We start from the raw sequence: 19,718 nt of genomic DNA, 5'->3' as shown, positions 1-19,718 counted from the left end.
CATTGTTAATTACGCACCCATAGAGAACAATGGGCTCTAGCACGCGTAATATGCAGCAAAATATAACCTGCTGCTTTTTTTCTTGCGTGCACATTACACGCAATGAATATTCACAAGTGTGAATGGAGCAATGAAAATCAATGTACTTTCATTGACTCCATTCATCGTGTAATACACAATGACACTACGCTCATGTGTGCCCGTCGTAATAAAGACTGCGTCTTGTCTGCAGCAAAAGTTCGGCTACGCCACAGATTTTTTTACACCTGATTGGATTGACTTTCACACGGCATCTGAAATTGGTGCGCGGTACTCATTTCTAATAAACAGAGAACAGCAGCCTTATTTACAGATTATACATATATGCAACCACCAAAGTGTACAGGATATACAATATATATATACAAGCACCAGATAAACATATATACAACCGCCATCATGTACATTATATACACACACAACCATCACAGTGGACAGAATATAGATTACGGTGTAGGTGCCATGTCAAGTACTCCCCAACGTTACCTCCTGAGAAGGTGCTTGCATTATAGGATGGGCACAGTGTAGGGAGTTCCAGAGAATCAGCACCGTGGGTGTAGAAAGGTTCACGGCATTGAATGAAATCTGCGACAAAAATCTCCGGTATTTCCGCAACAGATAAAGGTTCTAATCGCAGCATGCCCTATGGCAGATCTTTTTAATGCTGCGCATGAATCGGGTTTGCTAAAACCATATTCACTAACATTGTACTGCAGTGTATTGCAGTATTTCAGTGTAGATTTTGGATTCCAAATTCTGCAACAAATCCCCGATTGGATGAGCTCACGCTAAACCTTCTGTGTGTAAATAAGTGCTCCCCAGCCACCGTGACCCATCGCAAGCCTCACTGTGAAGCTACCCCATGTCCACAATATTGTTGTCTGCGTGTAACAAAAGTGCCTTAGTATAGGTCACACTGCGCCTGTCTGCGTCTTTCCCCGTGGTGGTCAACGGTCCCCTTTGCTCTTGGCTTGATAAATGGCCATAAATCTCGTACAACTACAGCCCATCAGGTTCTGCCTCGTAGTACCCAATCTTCTGGTATCCGTGCCTTACATATTGCCATGAGTTGTAATGTTCAATGCTCTTAGTGAGCGTGGTGGCAGACATTTGATGGGCTTCCAGCTGTGACCCCACTGTGGGGGCAGCTCTCGCCCCTTGTGACTGATGATGGGGTGACAGGTTGGGCCACTTTACAACTAAAGTGCAGCCGCTCTCCTGTGTGAATTCTCTGATGACGTACGAGGTTGTGCTTTTTGTAGAAACTTCCACCACAAACCAGGCAGGGAAAAGGCCGCTGCCCACTGTGGATGCTCTTGTGCCGCTCTAAGTTGGGCTTCTGACTAAAACTGTCTCCACATATATTGCACCGGAATGGGCGCTCGCCCGTGTGAATCTTCTTGTGTCGGCTCAGGTATTTTCTGCTATTGAATCCTTTCCCGCAGTCTGCACAGGTGAAGGGCCGGTCACCAGGCACACCAATACGATTTTTTCTATGCGTCTGCAGGCGAGGCTGAGCCACAAAGCTGCTGCGGCACTGATCACAAGAAAATGGCTTTTCTCCACCCCCACAGCCACTAGTGCCATTCTGACGAGTACGCTGGTGCGTGAGAAGATGCGAACGGCAGGCAAACCCTTTTCCACAGTCCGGGCAGCTATGTGGTCGGTCCGTAGAGTGATTCATTTCCTGATGCCGCAGTAGAGCCTTCCGATGGGCAAACCTCTGCTGGCACTGGTCACATGGGAATGGGGTTTCACCCGTGTGTCTACGCCGGTGGGTCACCAAGTGCTGTTTACGGCTAAAGCTTTTATCACAATCCGAACATGTAAAAGGCCTTTCGCCCGTGTGGATCCGGCAGTGCGTGATTAGATCAGCCTTGCGGTTAAAGCTTTTGTTGCAGAGTTCACATGAGAAGGGCCTCTCACCCGTGTGCAACCTCTGATGAGTCTGGTAGTTCCCTTTATGGTTAAACCCAATTCCACAGTATTCGCAGGAGAACAACTTTTCCCCCGTGTGGATGCGTTTGTGGCCAACCAGGTGGTGGCGGTAGTGGAATCGCTTGCCACATATTTCACAAGGGTAGGGGCGTTCTCCTCGGTGAGTGCGCAAGTGACTTGTCAAGTGGGACTTCCGAATGAAGCTGCGATGACATTCTGGGCAGTTGTAGGGCCTATCCACGGATATGTGAGAGCTCTGCTTGGAAACCAAACTATTGCCATTCAGGTCTGACCTCTGGATGTGGGGTGACAAGGCATCAAATGAAAAGTCAGGAGACACTTGAAAATTATTACCTGCGACATAGAAAATGAAGTGTTGTTACTAATACACATCAAAGTAACAGTAATCAGCACAGAGACGAGGAACGTGGTGCTAAACTCCTAAATATAGAGTTGATCCAAAGCTACCAAAGGTGGATAAGGTGGGTTAAGGCTCGGACGAACACAATAGTAATGTTGAGATGAAGTCACGTGTACAGGTAAGTGAGGTGTGATTTGGAGAGTCTGGTGAAAAGCTTTTCCTCGATAATTGCAACAAAGTAGGTTAAGGAGAGGCAGAGTCAAACTACTAAAGACGACCTGTCTGTCTGTGCGTGTGTGAGTGACTTACATGCTTCGCCTCTAATCACATGAAAGTAAGAAGAAAAGAAAGTTCCAGCAGCATTGATGGTGCCAATTCAATATTGCTTTTATTCTCCCATCACACAAGCAAGCGACATTTCTCATAAGCTTGAGAAAGGCAACATGTCGAAACGTCGCTTGCTTGTGTGATGGGAGAATAAAAGCAATATTGAATTAGCACCATCAATGCTGCTGGAACTTACTTTTTTTCTTGTTGGATATATTGGGAGCCTTGGATCTGGTCTCCTACCCCAGCTGTTGCATTGGATAAACCCACCTGTGATTAGGCTTCCATAGTGGTGCTGCTCACGGACTTCTACATGTGATCACATGATGGTGACATCATCGAAGGTCCTTCATCCCCAATATGGGAGTTACATGCTCTGCCCCTGATCACATGACAGTGACATTATCACGTGTACGCACACATCTGGCTAAGTGTTCGTTAATATTTCATAGCAACTGAGGCCGCAGGCGGTTTGTAGTCTGTCCGTAATCTGCACAAGGATGCAGGACCTTTGATGACATCACCGTCATGTGATCACGGGCATGGCATGTGGCATTCACTCCGGATGAGCGTCACCGTCATGTGATTAGGGACAGAGTATGATGGTGACATCATCACAGGTCCTTAACCACCAGTGCTGTGCTGCTTCTGATTCCTGTTGTATGGGATGAACAATGTATGTAACAGTGCTGTGTGTGTGACATGCATGTAGCAGAGCTGTGTGACGCATTGCGCCCCCAGAAACACTGGTACTATAATTTCCTAATAAGTACTAGTAGCAGTATAAAGGTGTTGCGGTTACTGCAGGCTGAAGCTTTCTCTAATGTTGTCAACCTTGTAGGTCAACGTGACACCCTTGTTATATTAACACTCCACATCTGCAGGTTTACTACTCACATGAGCATGCTGTAATGCGGGGCTGACCACCAGATTTACTAATCACTAGTCACCTTTTCTAGGCCAGTTTTTTCAGTAAGACCTGATTCATACGAGTGTAATTTCATTGCATGTTACGCATGCATAATACGCGGTGGAGTCAATGAAAGTACATTCATTCACACTTGCCCATATTCATTGTGTATAATACGCATGTAAAAAAAAGAATGCAGCATGTTCTATGCTACCGCATATTACGCGCAATAGAGCCCAATTGTTCTCTATGGGTGCGTAATAAACACTGTACATATGCAATTAAAGTACACTACATATGTGCGGCATTTATATGTAAGGTTCCTAAGAAACAGAGCTCACACAGCAGTATAACGCTGCGTTATACACGATGCATTTTACCACACGCCTAATAGAGCAGGCAAGTGGAAGAGAAGTCACCTTCCCAGCCTAGATATAATCGTCCCTATATTTTGCTCACCGAAATAGCTGCGACCGTTCACCGGAGACTGTGGGAAGAGCATTAGGCCCCCGTCTTCTTTCATAATAAGGTTACGCCCAGGCCTCCCTGAGGGACAGAAAAGAAAAATCAGACAACTATAACTCCATGACCAACTACCTCTCAACAGCCCTATATCAGTCAAGGCATAAGACGCTCATGTAAAAGCACCATTCGTAGCTCTACAGCAGTGTTTCTCAACTCCAGTCCTCATAACCCCCAAACAGGTCATGTTTTCAGGATTTCCTCAGTATTACACAGGTGATGTAATTATTGTTTGTGCCTTAGACATCGTCACAGGTGATCTTACCATATGATATCCTGAAAACATGACCTGTTGGGGGTCCCTGAGGACTGGAGCTGCGAAATACTGCTCTACGGTCTGTCAAATCAGTCTTATCAACTGTCTCTGCCCATGAATCACCCTCCTCAATTATTCCATCTATCCCCCCTGTTACCATTCACATTTTCGTGCCATCCTATCTTTACTCTGTTGGTCAATCACATTCAGTCGCCCCACCACTCACCCCCTCGTCTCTCCATCCATCACCTCCATTCCTATTTTGTATCTGTTTTCTCTCAGAAGGTAGATGGAACATCAACTCGCCATAATCTCTGAAAATTCCTGGAGAACAGGAGAAGTCCCAGAAGATTGGAAAACGGCAAATGCTCTCCCTATCTTCAAAAAAGGGAAGAAGGTGGATCCAGCAAACTACAGGCCTGTGAGCCTGACTTCTATACCAGGAAAGATCTTTGAACAAATTAAACAGCATGTATGCAAGTACTTGCATACAAATTGAGTAATTAACCAGAGCCAGCATGGGTTTGTAACAAACAAGTCATGCCAGATGAATCTAATTCCCTTCTATGACAGAATCACTGACTGGGTTGATCAGGGAAATGCGGTGGATATAGTATATCTTGACTTTGGTAAAGCATTTGACAAAGTATCTCATACCATACTTATTGAAAAAATGACCAAATATGGGATTGACAAGGCAACTGTTAGATGGATTCACAACTGGCTGAGTGATTGTACTCAAAGAGTGGTCATAAATGGCTGCACATCCAAGTGGAAGAATGTATCAAGTGGGGTACCCCAAGGCTCTGTCCTAGGCCCAGTGTTGTTCAACATTTTTATAAATGATCTGGAGGAGGGAACTGATGGGGAATTGATCAAATTTGCCTACAACACAAAGCTAGGAGGGATAGCAAACATTATGGAAGAGAGAGTATTCAAAAAGATCTAAAAAAGCTTGCACAGTGGGCAGCGACTAACAGAATAGTATTTAACAAGGAGAAATGTAAAGTCCTACATCTGGGCAAGAAAAAAGCACATAAAGAATGGGAGGAATTGAGCTAAGCTGCAGCACATGTGAAAAAGACTTGGGTATACTAATAGATCATAGACTGAACATGAGTCAACAATGTGATGCAGCAGCCAGAAAGGCAAACACAATTCTGGGATGTATTAAAAGAAGCATAAAGTCTAGATCACGTGAGGTCATTATCCCCCTCTACTCTTCCTTAGTCAGACCTCTTCTGGAATACTGTGTCCACTTAAAAAAAAAACATAGACAAACTGGAGCAAATTCAGAGAAGCGTTACCAAGATGGTGAGCCGTCTACAAATCATGTCCTATGAGGAACGAACGGTTAAAAGATCTGGGAATATTTAGCTTGCAAAAGAGAAGGCTGAGAGGAGACTTAATAGCTGTCTACAAATATCTGAAGGGCTGTCACAGTGCAGAGGGATCAGCCCTATTCTCATCTGCATAAGGAAAGACAAAAAGCAATGAGATGAAACTGAAAGGGCGGAGACACAAATTAGATATTAGAAAAACTTTGTGACAGTGAGGGTGATCAATGAGTGGAACAGGGTACCACGGGAGGTGGTGAGTTCTCCTTCAATGGAAATGTTCAAACAAAGGCTGGACAAATATCTGTCTGGGGTGATTTAGTGAATCCTGCATTGAGCAGGGGGTTGGACCCGATGACCCTGCAGGTTCCTTCCAACTCTACCATTCTACGATCCTCACTCACTCCATCTCTCCATCCATTGCCCCCATTTACCTTCTCCAACCAGTATTTGTCAGTTCCTCCATCCCACTCACCATCATGTGACTCTGAGGGTCTCTCTTTTCTTTTCAACATTTGAGATTTCTTTTCAGATTCCAGATCCAATCTGTTTACCCTACGAATCAGAAGACCTGAAGAGAATAAGGAGGAGGCAAATTACTGACAGTTTCCAGCCACACTGACTGAAGATGAACCCAGACATTTAAAGTGCCAATCCCATAACCATGGCGCAGTTGATGATGATCCTCCCTAGCTGATGTCAAGTTCGAAGGTTGGGAGTGTAAGGAGGGGACGGACTTCCTCCATTAACTAACAGGAAATGTATAAATGAGTTTTACCAAAGTCTCATTTCCTACAAACACGTTAAAACAATGACTGAATCTGAAGCATAATTCTATGGAGGCGGGCAGACAAATGGCTGCCAGTTACCCTAGCTGCTACCTATCCTTTTCGAAATCTCCAGTTTGTGAGCAGTAATTCGGGACAACCAGAAAAATTTCAGGACCTTGGAACCTGTAGACATTAATGCACTGAGAGAAGAGTACTGGCGTCACGTGTCCATTGGTGACCAATAACTTTGTCACATCACCTGTCACGGCTTATAAAGGAACAGACCCCGGAGAGTCACGTGTCCACCCTGTGATGAGGGGATATATATGATATATTGTAGATGTCTGTCAGAGCCTGGAGATGAGCAGAAGCCACAGGTCTGAAGAGTAATATGTCCACCCATGATGAGGGGATACATTGTAGCTGTCTGGCAGCATCTCCCCACTTGCCAAGTGTTGGGGCTCTACATACTGTAACATAGGGGTCATGTTCTTCACATTACATAAGCCTGTGGTATCTCACCCACGGACGTCACCAGCTCAAAGTTCTCCATCATGACCTCCTGATACAAATGTCGCTGCCGACTGTCCAGGCGATCCCACTCGTCCTCCGTGAAATACACCGCAACCTCATCAAAGGTCACCGGCATAACAACCTAAACAACGAGGAAGAGAGGAACACGTCACATACAGGATGCAGACACTGTGTAATATCACACATATAACACAGATGCTCCCCCTATGTAATGTAATCTCACACGTGTGATGCCGCCGTCGACTCCCACCTGACGCCACGCATGTCATGCCGCCGTCGACTCCCACCTGACGCCACGCATGTCATGTCGCCGTCGACTCCCACCTGACGCCACGCATGTCATGCCGCCGTCGACTCCCACCTGACGCCACGCATGTCATGCCGCCGTCGACTCCCACCTGACGCCACGCATGTCATGCCGCCGTCGACTTCCACCTGACGCCACGCATCTCATGCCGCCGTCGACTCCCACCTGACGCCACGCATGTCATGCCGCCGTCAACTCCCACCTGACGCCACGCATGTCATGCCGCCGTCGACTCCCATCTGACGCCACGCATGTCATGCCGCCGTCGACTCCCACCTGACGCCACGCATGACATGCCGCCGTCGACTCCCACCTGACGCCACGCATGTCATGCCGCCGTCGACTCCCATCTGACGCCACGCATGTCATGCCGCCGTCGACTCCCATCTGATGTCACGCATGTAATGCCGACATCGACTCCCATCTGACGTCACACATGTAATGCTAGCGCCGACTCCCATCTGACAGTATACAAACAGGTTCCAGCAGCACTCAATATATCTGCCAATCTTGCAGGGGTGAAGATATTTAAGCTCATGCAAAGCCACTTCCACTGGGACCATGGACCTCCGGCCCCATCCAATGTCCACCACATTGTAAAGATATGTAGCAGCATTAAAGGTGTAAAATAAATGGACTTCTTTATTGCTCCATGTTAAAGCAGAACAGGCAACGTTTCAACATCTAGTCTTTGTCAGGCTTGGGCCTAGATGTTGAAACGTTGCCTGTTCTGCTTTTAACATGGAGCAATAAAGAAGTCCATTTATTTTACACCTTTGATGCTGCTACATATCTTTACAATGTGGTGGACTCCCTTGTAACGTCACGCATGTGATACTGATGCCGACTCCCTTGTAACGTCACACATGTGATACTGATGCCGACTCCCTTGTAACGTCACACATGTGATACTAATGCCGACTCCCTTGTAACGTCACACCTGATACTGATGCCGACTCCCATGTAACGTCACGCATGTGATACTGATGCCGACTCCCTTGTAACGTCACACCTGATACTGATGCCGACTCCCATGTAACGTCACGCATGTGATACTGATGCCGACTCCCTTGTAACGTCACACGTGATACTGATGCCGACTCTCATGTAACGTCACGCATGTGATACTGATGCCGACTCCCATGTAACGTCACGCATGTGATACTGATGCCGACTCCCTTGTAACGTCAGACGTGATACTGATGCCGACTCCCTTGTAACGTCACACGTGATACTGATGCCGACTCCCTTGTAACGTCACACGTGATACTGATGCCGACTCCCATGTAACGTCACACGTGATACTGATGCCGACTCCCTTGTAACGTCACACGTGATACTGATGCCGACTCCCTTGTAACGTCACACATGTGATACTGATGCCGACTCCCATGTAACGTCACACATGTGATACTGATGCCGACTCCCTTGTAACGTCACACATGTGATACTGATGCAGACTCCCTTGTAACGTCACGCATGTGATACTGATGCCGACTCCCTTGTAACGTCACGCATGTGATACTGATGCCGACTCCCTTGTAACGTCACACGTGATACTGATGCCGACTCCCTTGTAACGTCACGCATGTGATACTGATGCCGACTCCCTTGTAACGTCACACATGTGATACTAATGCCGACTCTCTTGTAACGTCACGCATGTGATACTGATGCCGACTCCCTTGAAACGTCACGCATGTGATACTGATGCCGACACCCTTGTAACGTCACACATGTGATACTGATGCCGACTCCCTTGTAACGTCACACGTGATACTGATGCCGACTCCCTTGTAACGTCACGCATGTGATACTGATGCCGACTCCCTTGTAACGTCACACATGTGATACTAATGCCGACTCTCTTGTAACGTCACGCATGTGATACTGATGCCGACTCCCTTGAAACGTCACGCATGTGATACTGATGCCGACTCCCTTGTAACGTCACACATGTGATACTGATGCCGACTCCCTTGTAACGTCACGCATGTGATACTGATGCCGACTCCTTTGTAACGTCACGCATGTGATACTAATGCCGACTCCCTTGCAACGTCACACGTGATACTAATGCCGACTCCCTTCTAACGTCACGTATGTGATGCTGATGCCGACTCCCTTGTAACGTCACGCATGTGATGCTGATGCCGACTCCCTTGTAACGCCACGCATGTGATGCTGATGCCGACTCCCATGTAACGTCACGCATGTGATGCTGATGCCGACTCCCATGTAACGTCACGCATGTGATGCTGATGCAGACTCCCATGTAACGTCACGCATGTGATGCTGATGCCGACTCCCATGTAACGTCACGCATGTGATGCTGATGCCGACTCCCATGTAACGTCACGCATGTGATGCTGATGCCGACTCCCATGTAACGTCACGCATGTGATGCTGATGCCGACTCCCATGTAACGTCATGCATGTGACGCTGATGCCGACTCCCATGTAACGTCACGCATGTGATACTGATGCCGACTCCCATGTAATGTTACGCATGTGATGCTTACGCTGACTTGCATGTAACGTCACGCATGTGATGCTTACGCTGACTCCCATGTAACGTCGCACATGTGATATTGATGCCGACTCCCATGTAACGTCATGCATGTGATACTGATGCCGACTCCCATGTAACGTCACGCATGTGATGCTGATGCCGACTCCCATGTAACGTCACGCATCTGATATTGATGCTGACTCCCATATAACGCACGCATGTGATATTGATGCTGACTCCCATGTAACGTCATGCATGTGATACTGATGCCGACTCCCATGTAACGTCACGCATGTGATGCTGATGCCGACTCCCATGTAACGTCACGCATCTGATATTGATGCTGACTCCCATATAACGCACGCATGTGATATTGATGCTGACTCCCATGTAACGTCACGCATGTGACACTGATGCCGACTCCCATGTAATGTTACACATGTGATGCTTACGCTGACTTGCATGTAACGTCACGCATGTGATGCTTACGCTGACTCCCATGTAACGTCGCACATGTGATATTGATGCCGACTCCCATGTAACGTCATGCATGTGATACTGATGCCGACTCCCATGTAACGTCACGCATGTGATGCTGATGCCGACTCCCATGTAACGTCACGCATCTGATATTGATGCTGACTCCCATATAACGCACGCATGTGATATTGATGCTGACTCCCATGTAACGTCATGCATGTGATACTGATGCCGACTCCCATGTAACGTCACGCATGTGATGCTGATGCCGACTCCCATGTAACGTCACGCATCTGATATTGATGCTGACTCCCATATAACGCACGCATGTGATATTGATGCTGACTCCCATGTAACGTCACACATGTGACACTGATGCCGACTCCCATGTAATGTTACACATGTGATGTTTACGCTGACTTGCATGTAACGTTACGCATGTGATGCTTATGCTGACTCCCATGTAACGTCGCACATGTGATATTGATGCTGACTCCCATGTAACGTTACGCATGTGATATTGATGCTGACTCCCATGTAACGTCATGCATGTGATACTGATGCCGACTCCCATGTAACGTCACGCATCTGATACTGATGCCGACTCCCATGTAACATCACGCATCTGATATTGATGCTGACTCCCATATAACGCACGCATGTGATATTGATGCTGACTCCCATGTAACGTCACACATGTAATACAGTTACTTACCCACAATCTGTCAGACATACAATACATATTCCCCCATGTAATGTTACACACGTAATACAGATGTTTCCCCATGTTATGCCACACAGAATACAGACGCTGCCCGCATGTAATATCACGCATGTAATGCAGATGTTACTGCCCCATATCATGTCACACATGTAATACAGATATTTCCACCAGTGTAATGTTATGCCTGTGTACACGGAAGGAAGGGGAGGGTGAGGGGAATCTGTACTACATGTAACCTAGACATCTCCGTGTAATGTAACATGTCCGACGCTAGACAGTGGTGATGTTGACTATCAGGGGGGGGAGGGTTCACATCAGCGCTGGGGGTTCCGCTTTCCTGCTTCGTTCGGGGATCAGGAAAGGGGAATCCTCGTGGCCGAGCAGCTCCGTCTCAGAACAGCGCTGTGCGGACCCCATAGACTATAACGGGGTCTGTTCGGCTTCTGCTCAGCTGACCGGCATGCATGCAGCGCTTTTTCTTTATGGTATTTTAAGTCAGATCTGCAACGGAATCTCCGCAGACGTGTCCCCCGTCCAGTACAGATGCGTCCCCCGTGTAACGTTACACGTAACACAGACGCGTCCCCCGTGCAACATCGCGCATTTAACACAGACGCGTCCCCCGTGCAACATCGCGCATGTAATACCGACGCGTCCCCCGTGTAACGTCGCGCATGTAACACAGACGCGTCCCCCGTGCAACGTCGCGCATGTAACACAGACGCGTCCCCCGTGCAACGTCGCGCATGTAACACAGACGCGGCCCCCGTGCAACGTCGCGCATGTAACACAGACGCGGCCCCCGTGCAACGTCGCGCATGTAACACAGACGCGGCCCCCGTGCAACGTCGCGCATGTAACACAGACGCGGCCCCCGTGCAACGTCGCACATGTAATACCGACGCGTCCCCGTGTAACGTCACTCATGTAATACCGACGCGTCCCCCGTGTAACGTCGCACACGTAATACTGACGCGTCCCCCGTGTAACGTCGCACACGTAATACCGACGCGTCCCCGTGTAACGTCGCACACGTAATACCGACGCGTCCCCGTGTAACGTCGCACACGTAATACCGACGCGTCCCCGTGTAACGTCGCACACGTAATACCGACGCGTCCCCGTGTAACGTCGCACACGTAATACCGACGCGTCCCCGTGTAACGTCGCACACGTAATACCGACGCGTCCCCCGTGTAACGTCGCACACGTAATACCGACGCGTCCCCCGTGTAACGTCGCACACGTAATACCGACGCGTCCCCCGTGTAACGTCGCACACGTAATACCGACGCGTCCCCCGTGTAACGTCGCACACGTAATACCGACGCGTCCCTTGTGTAACGTCGCACACGTAATACCGACGCGTCCCTTGTGTAACGTCGCACATGTAATACCGATGCGTCCCCATGTAACGTCGCACATGTAATACCGACACGTCCCCCGTGTAACGTCGCACACATAATACCGACGCGTCCCCGTGTAACGTCGCACACGTAATACCGACGCGTCCCCCGTGTAACGTCGCACACGTAATACCGACGCGTCCCCCGTGTAACGTCGCACACGTAATACCGACGCGTCCCCCGTGTAACGTCGCACACGTAATACCGACGCGTCCCCGTGTAACGTCGCACACGTAATACCGACGCGTCCCCGTGTAACGTCGCACACGTAATACCGACGCGTCCCCGTGTAACGTTGCACACGTAATACCGACGCGTCCCCGTGTAACGTCGCACACGTAATACCGACGCGTCCCCCGTGTAACGTCGCACACGTAATACCGACGCGTCCCCCGTGTAACGTCGCACACGTAATACCGACGCGTCCCCCGTGTAACGTCGCACACGTAATACCGACGCGTCCCCCGTGTAACGTCGCACATGTAATACCGATGCGTCCCCATGTAACGTCGCACATGTAATACCAACACGTCCCCCGTGTAACGTCGCACACATAATACCGACGCGTCCCCCGTGTAACGTCGCACATGTAATACCGACGCGTCCCCCGTGTAACGTCACTCATGTAATACCGACGCGTCCCCCGTGTAACGTCGCACATGTAATACTGACGCGTCCCCCGTGTAACGTCGCACACGTAATACCGACGCGTCCCCGTGTAACGTCGCACATGTAATACCGACGCGTCCCCGTGTAACGTCGCACACGTAATACCGACGCGTCCCCCGTGTAACGTCGCACACGTAATACCGACGCGTCCCCGTGTAACGCCGCACATGTAATACCGACGCGTCCCCCGTGTAACGCTGCACATGTAATACCGACGCGTCCCCCGTGTAACGCTGCACATGTAATACCGACGCGTCCCCCGTGTAACGTCGCACATGTAATACCGACGCGTCCCCCGTGTAATGTCGCACATGTAATACCGACGCGTCCCCCGTGTAATGTCGCACATGTAATACCGACGCGTCCCCCGTGTAATGTCGCACATGTAATACCGACGCGTCCCATGTGTAAGGTCATGCATGGAATAGACATTTCGCCCTATATAATGTCACGCGTGTAATACAGACGTGTTTCATCCCCCCATGTAATATCACACATGATACAGACCCTCCCTGTATGATATCACACATGTAATACAGGCGCTCCAGCTGTAATGTCACATGTAACACACAGATGTTGGTGAGGTGGTTCATGTACTAGTCTCCCCTTTCTCTCTCTCTAACCTCCGTCCGCCCCCGGGCCGCCATCGTCCTCCCTCAGCCCCCTGCGAGGAGGGAACAGAATCTTCCGCCGTCTCAGAACAGCTCTAAAAGCAAAGCATTGTGGGGAATGTGGGAGGAGTCAGAGTCTGACAGTGGCATACGGACACGCCCACAACAGAGTCCGTACAGGACACGCCCCCTCAGTCACTCCTCACTGGCGGAAGTTCTTTGGCTGCACTCTGAGCGTGGACACGCCCATTTGGTACTTGAAGATCCGTCCCCTGTGTGGTCGAAGACTAGGACACGCCCCTCGCGTTACCCTCCTCCTCACACCGTGCGGCGGTGGCCGGTGATACGGACTTGGGCAGAGTCTCAATATTATGGCTGGATAGTCCAGCGATAAATAACTGCTGTGCGGCGACTCTTCTCCTGCGTGACATATATGTGATGAGGATATATTATATACTCCACCCCCGGGTCATCTATATAGAAAGATATAGGCGCAGATTTATGAAAGCTGTTTAAAACAGCATCTGTCTTATGTTGCCCATAGCAACCAATCACAGCTTTCATTTTACCTCAGAAGTATAAGAAATGGCAACCAATCACAGTGCAGCTTTAATTTTATCTTGGGTGGTAAGTAAGGATTTGGCGCTCACTAGAAGGATACTGGAGAGTGTAGTAGATGAGTGGTCTTGATTCCCAGGTGAAGATGAATATTCATAGGTGCTGTAAACAATCTCATAAGAGAGAGCAGCTAGAGGGAAACTCCAGTCATGGCATGAAGGAGGAAAACATAAATGGAAAAAAAGGGAAAGGCTGAGGTTTTTTTCCCTTTTATTCCATTTAATTTTATCTTAGCAGTATAAGAAATGGCAACCAATCACAGCGCAGCTTATATTTTACCTCAGCAGTAGAAGACATAGCAACCAATCACAGCGTAGCTTTCATTTCCCCTCAACATAAGAAATAGCAACCAATCACAGCGCAGCTTTCATTTTACTTCAGCCGTATAATATATAACAACCAATCACAGCAAAGCTTTCATTTTACCTCAGCAGTATAAGAAATAGCAGCCAATCACAGTGCAGCATTCATGTTACCTCAGCGGTATGATACATAGCAACCAATCATAGCACAGCTTTCGTTTTACTTCGGCCGTATAATATATATCAACCAATTACAGCAAAGCTTTCATTTTACCTCAGCAGTATAATATATAACAACCAATCACAGAGCAGCTTTCATTTTACCTCAGCAGTATAAGAAATGGCAACCAATCACAGCGCAGCTTATATTTTACTCAGCAGTATGACATAGCAGCCAATCACAGTGCAGCTTTCATTTTACCTCAATAGTGATGAGCGAGCATACTCGCTAAGGGCAATTGCTCGAGAGCGGGGAGGAACGGAGGGGAGATCTCTCTCTCCCCCCCCCCCCCCCCCCCCCCGCTCTCCCCTGCTGACTGCCGCCGCTACTCACCGCTCCCCCGCACCAGCACCCAAACCTTTTGTTTCAAGCAGGCAGGTACTCGCTAAGGGCAATGCTTGCTCGAGCAATTGCCCTTAGCGAGTATGCTCGCTCATCTCTATACCTCAACATTATAAGAAATAGCAACCAATCACAGCGCAGCTATAATTTTACCTCAGGAGTATAAGAAATGGCAACCAATCACAGTGCAGCTTTCATTTTACCTCAGGAGTATAAGAAATAGCAAGCAATCACAGCGCAGCTTTCATTTTACCTCAGCAATAGAAGAATGAAAGCTGCTCTGTGATTGGCTGCTATGGGCAACAAATATAGATTTTCTTAGACTGCTTTCACCAATCTGCCCCATATATATGCCCCCGTATATACCCCAGTGTTAGGGCTTAGTCAGATGGCCATATACGCAGGTACGTTCGCCGCAGTGAAACACCTTTGCACATGAGCGAGGTTAGATCAGGTAGATTTGCACATAGTACTGTTCACTTTTCGCTCATCGTTCCTTTTATAAAAACCATCGTTGGCTCGTTCACTCAGCGTTCGGGGAGAACAATAATCGTCCTTCTCAGTCACTTATATGGCGAATGTGACCGACTGAGCGGGCCGACGATGTATCTGCTGTATAAACAGGCGGCCCAAGAGCCAGCTAGCCGGCGGTGACCGTGATGTAGAGGTACTGATAAAGCGTCCCCCAACTATCCATAGCACCTTGCCGCTCAGGATACTGGGAAAAATGAAACCAGTGTTTAATCTCGAGAGGCCTCGGATATGCATTCTTCCTCAGGAAGCCTTGTGATCATGAGGGCAATAAAATTAGCCGGTGACCGGTAGATGCTAATTGACCCCCCAGGCAGTTCCCGCAGACTCCCTGTCACCGAAAGCCAGATTATTGGAAAATCTATTAATAAGGGTTATTAGTCGTGCCAAGCTCCTATCCCAATATGCTCAGTATCACCCCCGAACGGTGTATCCGCATACCTGATTATAATTTACATATGCTTAGTATCTATGGATAGGTAAAGTCCTACTATTAAAAATGGCAGCTATATCTTCCCCAGTGGAAATATGGCTGAAATATTAAATCAGGGTTTCCTACAGATCTTCCACACATATACTCAACCCGCCCTTGATGATGTCAGAAAAAGGCAGTCGGGGCGTGGTTCTGCAGAGGCTTTAAAACTGAGTAGGTTCCATGTCCAAATTGTCTTTGGAGATACGCCCATTAAGGGCTTTCCCGTTGTTTCAGTGGCTCCGCACGGATCGGAGTCCCAAATCTGGTATCTTTCATTTATTTTTCTACCTGTTTTCTTTTAAAATACTGTCTTGTTGTGTATACCTGTATGCCCTTACACTCCCTTTGTATATATATATATATATATATATATATATATAATAGAAAGAGAGAGAGACTGCTAGTTTTTTTAGAATAACTCTGCAACTAATTAGTCAGCCTTGTCCATTTTAAACCGAACCGTAACTCTGAAGATTGTGTTCATGATTCATAGTCTGGCTCCCAGCTTGCCTTAACCCCTCAGTGACCAAGCCTGTTTGCGCCTTAGTGACCAGGCCAAATTTTTGAAATCTGACATGTGTCACTTTAACACAGAATAACTCCATAAAAGTTTTGCATATCCAAGTGATGCTGACTTTGTTTTTTCGGCACATATTGTACTTCTTTTAGGTGGTAAAAATAGACCGCAAAAATTGGGAAAATTTGTCTTTTTTTTCACACTTTTCAACTGCAACATGTCAAACATATGCAAACTTACTGTAAAAATTTTAATAAGATCTATATTTCCCCCTGTCTGGAAGCACATTGGAAAAACTTTAGTTTTTTTGTTAACCATTTAGGAGACGTACAAATTTAACATTGATTATTAACATTTTGAGGAATATCTTGTTTTCCTACAACAAGCCAAAATTGCAAAGGCTCATGGGTGTCAGAATAATAGATACCCCCACAAATGACCCTATTTGTAAAAAAAAAATAAAAAAATACACATCTTATGTATTCACTGAGGGGTCACATGTATATTTTGACAATTTTTTTTTATAGTGCACATTAAAAAGGAGGATTTGCACCCCAAAATGGATCCCCCTGTTTGTCCTGTGTTCAGAAACATACCATTGTGGCCCTAATCTTCTGTCTCTATGCACAATGGGCCCAAACCGAAGGGAGCAGCCGGTGGCTTTCAGAACAGACATTTTACTTGAAGCTGATTTAGGCCCCATTGCCCACTTGTAGAGCCCTTGAGCAGCCAAAACGATGGAGAACCCCCACAAATGATCCGATTTTGAAAGCTAGACCCCTTAACGAATTTATCTAGGGGTGTACTGCGTATTGTGACCCCACCGTTTTTGAATGAATCTAAGCAAATCAGAAGGAAAAAAAATTAATTTTCATCTTTTTAGCAATTGTTTAATTTTAAAAAGTTTTTTATTGCACAGCACACATATGAATGAAGACTTTCACCCCAAAATGGATCCCCCTGTTTGTCCCATATTCAGAAACATACCCATTGTGACCCTAATATTATGTCCGTATGCACAGCGGGGCCCAAACCGAAAGGAGCATCAAACTTCAACTTTTTTTAACTTCTACGTGATCGCCATTATCCAGTAAAAGTCAGCGATAACGAAAAGTGCATTAAAAGCAAGCAATTGTTTTTTGCCATTTACACAGGACGATTATCTCTCATTGTCGTTCGTTTGAACAAATTTTGAGCGATAATCAGCCCCTGTAAATGGCCTTTAGGTCATTAATCTTTATTTACATAGTGCCAACATTTTCCGCAGCGCTTACAAAGCAGGGGGGACAGAAACAGAACCACAGTTACATGTAGTAATCAGCTGATGGAGACAGTAGGAGTGAGGGTCCTGCTCCAACGAGCTTACATGCTACAAGTAATGGGGGGATACAGATGGTAAAGGGGCTGGAGATGTGCATGGTATGGCGAGATTATATGAGAGTGGCTTCCTGCCAAAGGTGTTTGGTTGTCAAGTGATAGTAATGCTAAGAGAGCTGCGTAGTTGGTCAGACGAGTGCAGGAGTGTCTCAGAGTATACTCGGGAGTGGTATGGGTGCTGACATCTTCGTGAGCCTGCGGCCTTATGGTGTTGAAGTGTTGTGACTCAGACTAGAGGGCCTGAGAGAATGGAGAGGCTGACCAGGCTTTAGAGATAGTGGGGACACAAAGACTTCTGATTGATAGCACGGGTACTAAGCGAGCAGCTGGAGAGAGGAAGCTGAGTATTAACCCGTTAATGTTAAAGGGCATACATGCATGCACTCCAGTGGCGGTATTTATATACACTGCCAGAATTTTTTTTCGGTAACTAAAAGGAGGATTTGCACCCCAAAATGGATACCGCTGTTCATCCTGTGTTCAGAATCATGCCCATTATGGCCCTAATTTTATATCTGTATGCACAGCGGGGCCCAAACCGAAAGGAGCAGCCAGTGGCTTTTAGAACAGACATTTTGCTTGAAGGTGCTTCAGGCTCCATTGCACACTTGTAGAGCACTTGAGCCGCCAAAACGATGGAGAACCCCCACAAATGACCCCCTTTTGAAAACTAGACCCCTTAACAAAGTTATCTAGGGGTGTACTGTGTATTCTGACCCCACAGGTTTTAAATGAATCTAAGCAAAGCAGAATCGAAAAGTACAGCACACATATGAATGAAGACTTGCACCCCAAAATGGATACCCCTGTTTGTCCTGTGTTCAGAAACATACCCATTGTAGCCCCAATCTGCTTACAGGACACATGGCTAGGTCTGTTATGAAAGGAAAACCCTTTGGCTTTCAGGACATAACTGAAAAAATTTCAGGCCCCATTGCTCACTTGTAGAGCCATCAAGGGGCCAAAACGATAGAACGCCCCCAAGTGACCCCATTTTGAAATATAGACCCCTTAGGCCTCATGTCCACGGGAAAATAATATTTGGCAAAACCGCGCATTAAAAAAAAATGCAAATCCGCATCCCATAGGAAAGCATTGACCATCCACAGTTAATTAAATAGCCGTGGATGGTATTAAAAGTGATTTGCCAATTTCACGTGCGTGAAAAAAAGCGACATGCTCCATTTTAGTGTGGCTCACACGTGCGGGAGCTCATAGGGCTCATATCTCAATGGATCTCCCGCATGAAAAAAAAAGACAATTATAGTGCATCCGCAGCAGAAATCTGCAGCAGAAATCCACGTGGGCCTGATTTTCCCCGTGGACATGAGGCCTTAGCCTATTTATCTAGGTGTGTAATGAGCATTCTGACCCCACAGTTTTTTGCAAAAACTACTATGAAGTGAAAAATAAATACAATGTAATTTGTTTTTATAAATGTCAGTTTCATGACAGTTACCTTTGTTTTAAGCAGGAAAAACTGGGGAGACACACCCCAAATTTTATAGCAATTGTTCTTCTGTGTTCAGTAATACCCCCATTGTAGCTGCAATCTACTTATATGACACCTGGTTAGGCCTATAACGGAGAGAATACCCATTAGATTTCAGGGAACAACTGAATTAATTCCAGG

General features: G+C 47.2%; 1 protein-coding gene across 1 annotated transcript; it reads right to left on the bottom strand.

Moving 5' to 3' along the window:
* Positions 1-320: 320 nt before the first annotated feature.
* Positions 321-13,799, bottom strand: LOC136586850 (zinc finger protein 436-like). The gene is made up of 5 exons (XM_066585113.1): positions 13,716-13,799; positions 6,983-7,115; positions 6,166-6,261; positions 4,035-4,121; positions 321-2,331 (listed from the first exon to the last, which is right to left on the bottom strand). The coding sequence occupies exons 1-5, from the start codon at positions 13,737-13,739 to the stop codon at positions 1,127-1,129; spliced, it is 1,545 nt and encodes a 514-aa protein (XP_066441210.1). The 5' UTR covers positions 13,740-13,799; the 3' UTR covers positions 321-1,126.
* Positions 13,800-19,718: the final 5,919 nt, after the last annotated feature.

This window comes from Eleutherodactylus coqui, chromosome 12 (assembly GCF_035609145.1).
Source record: "Eleutherodactylus coqui strain aEleCoq1 chromosome 12, aEleCoq1.hap1, whole genome shotgun sequence".
Lineage (NCBI taxonomy): Eukaryota > Metazoa > Chordata > Amphibia > Anura > Eleutherodactylidae > Eleutherodactylus > Eleutherodactylus coqui.
The sequence above is the reverse complement of the archived record's forward strand: the minus strand, read 5'-3'. Positions and strand labels throughout refer to the sequence as shown.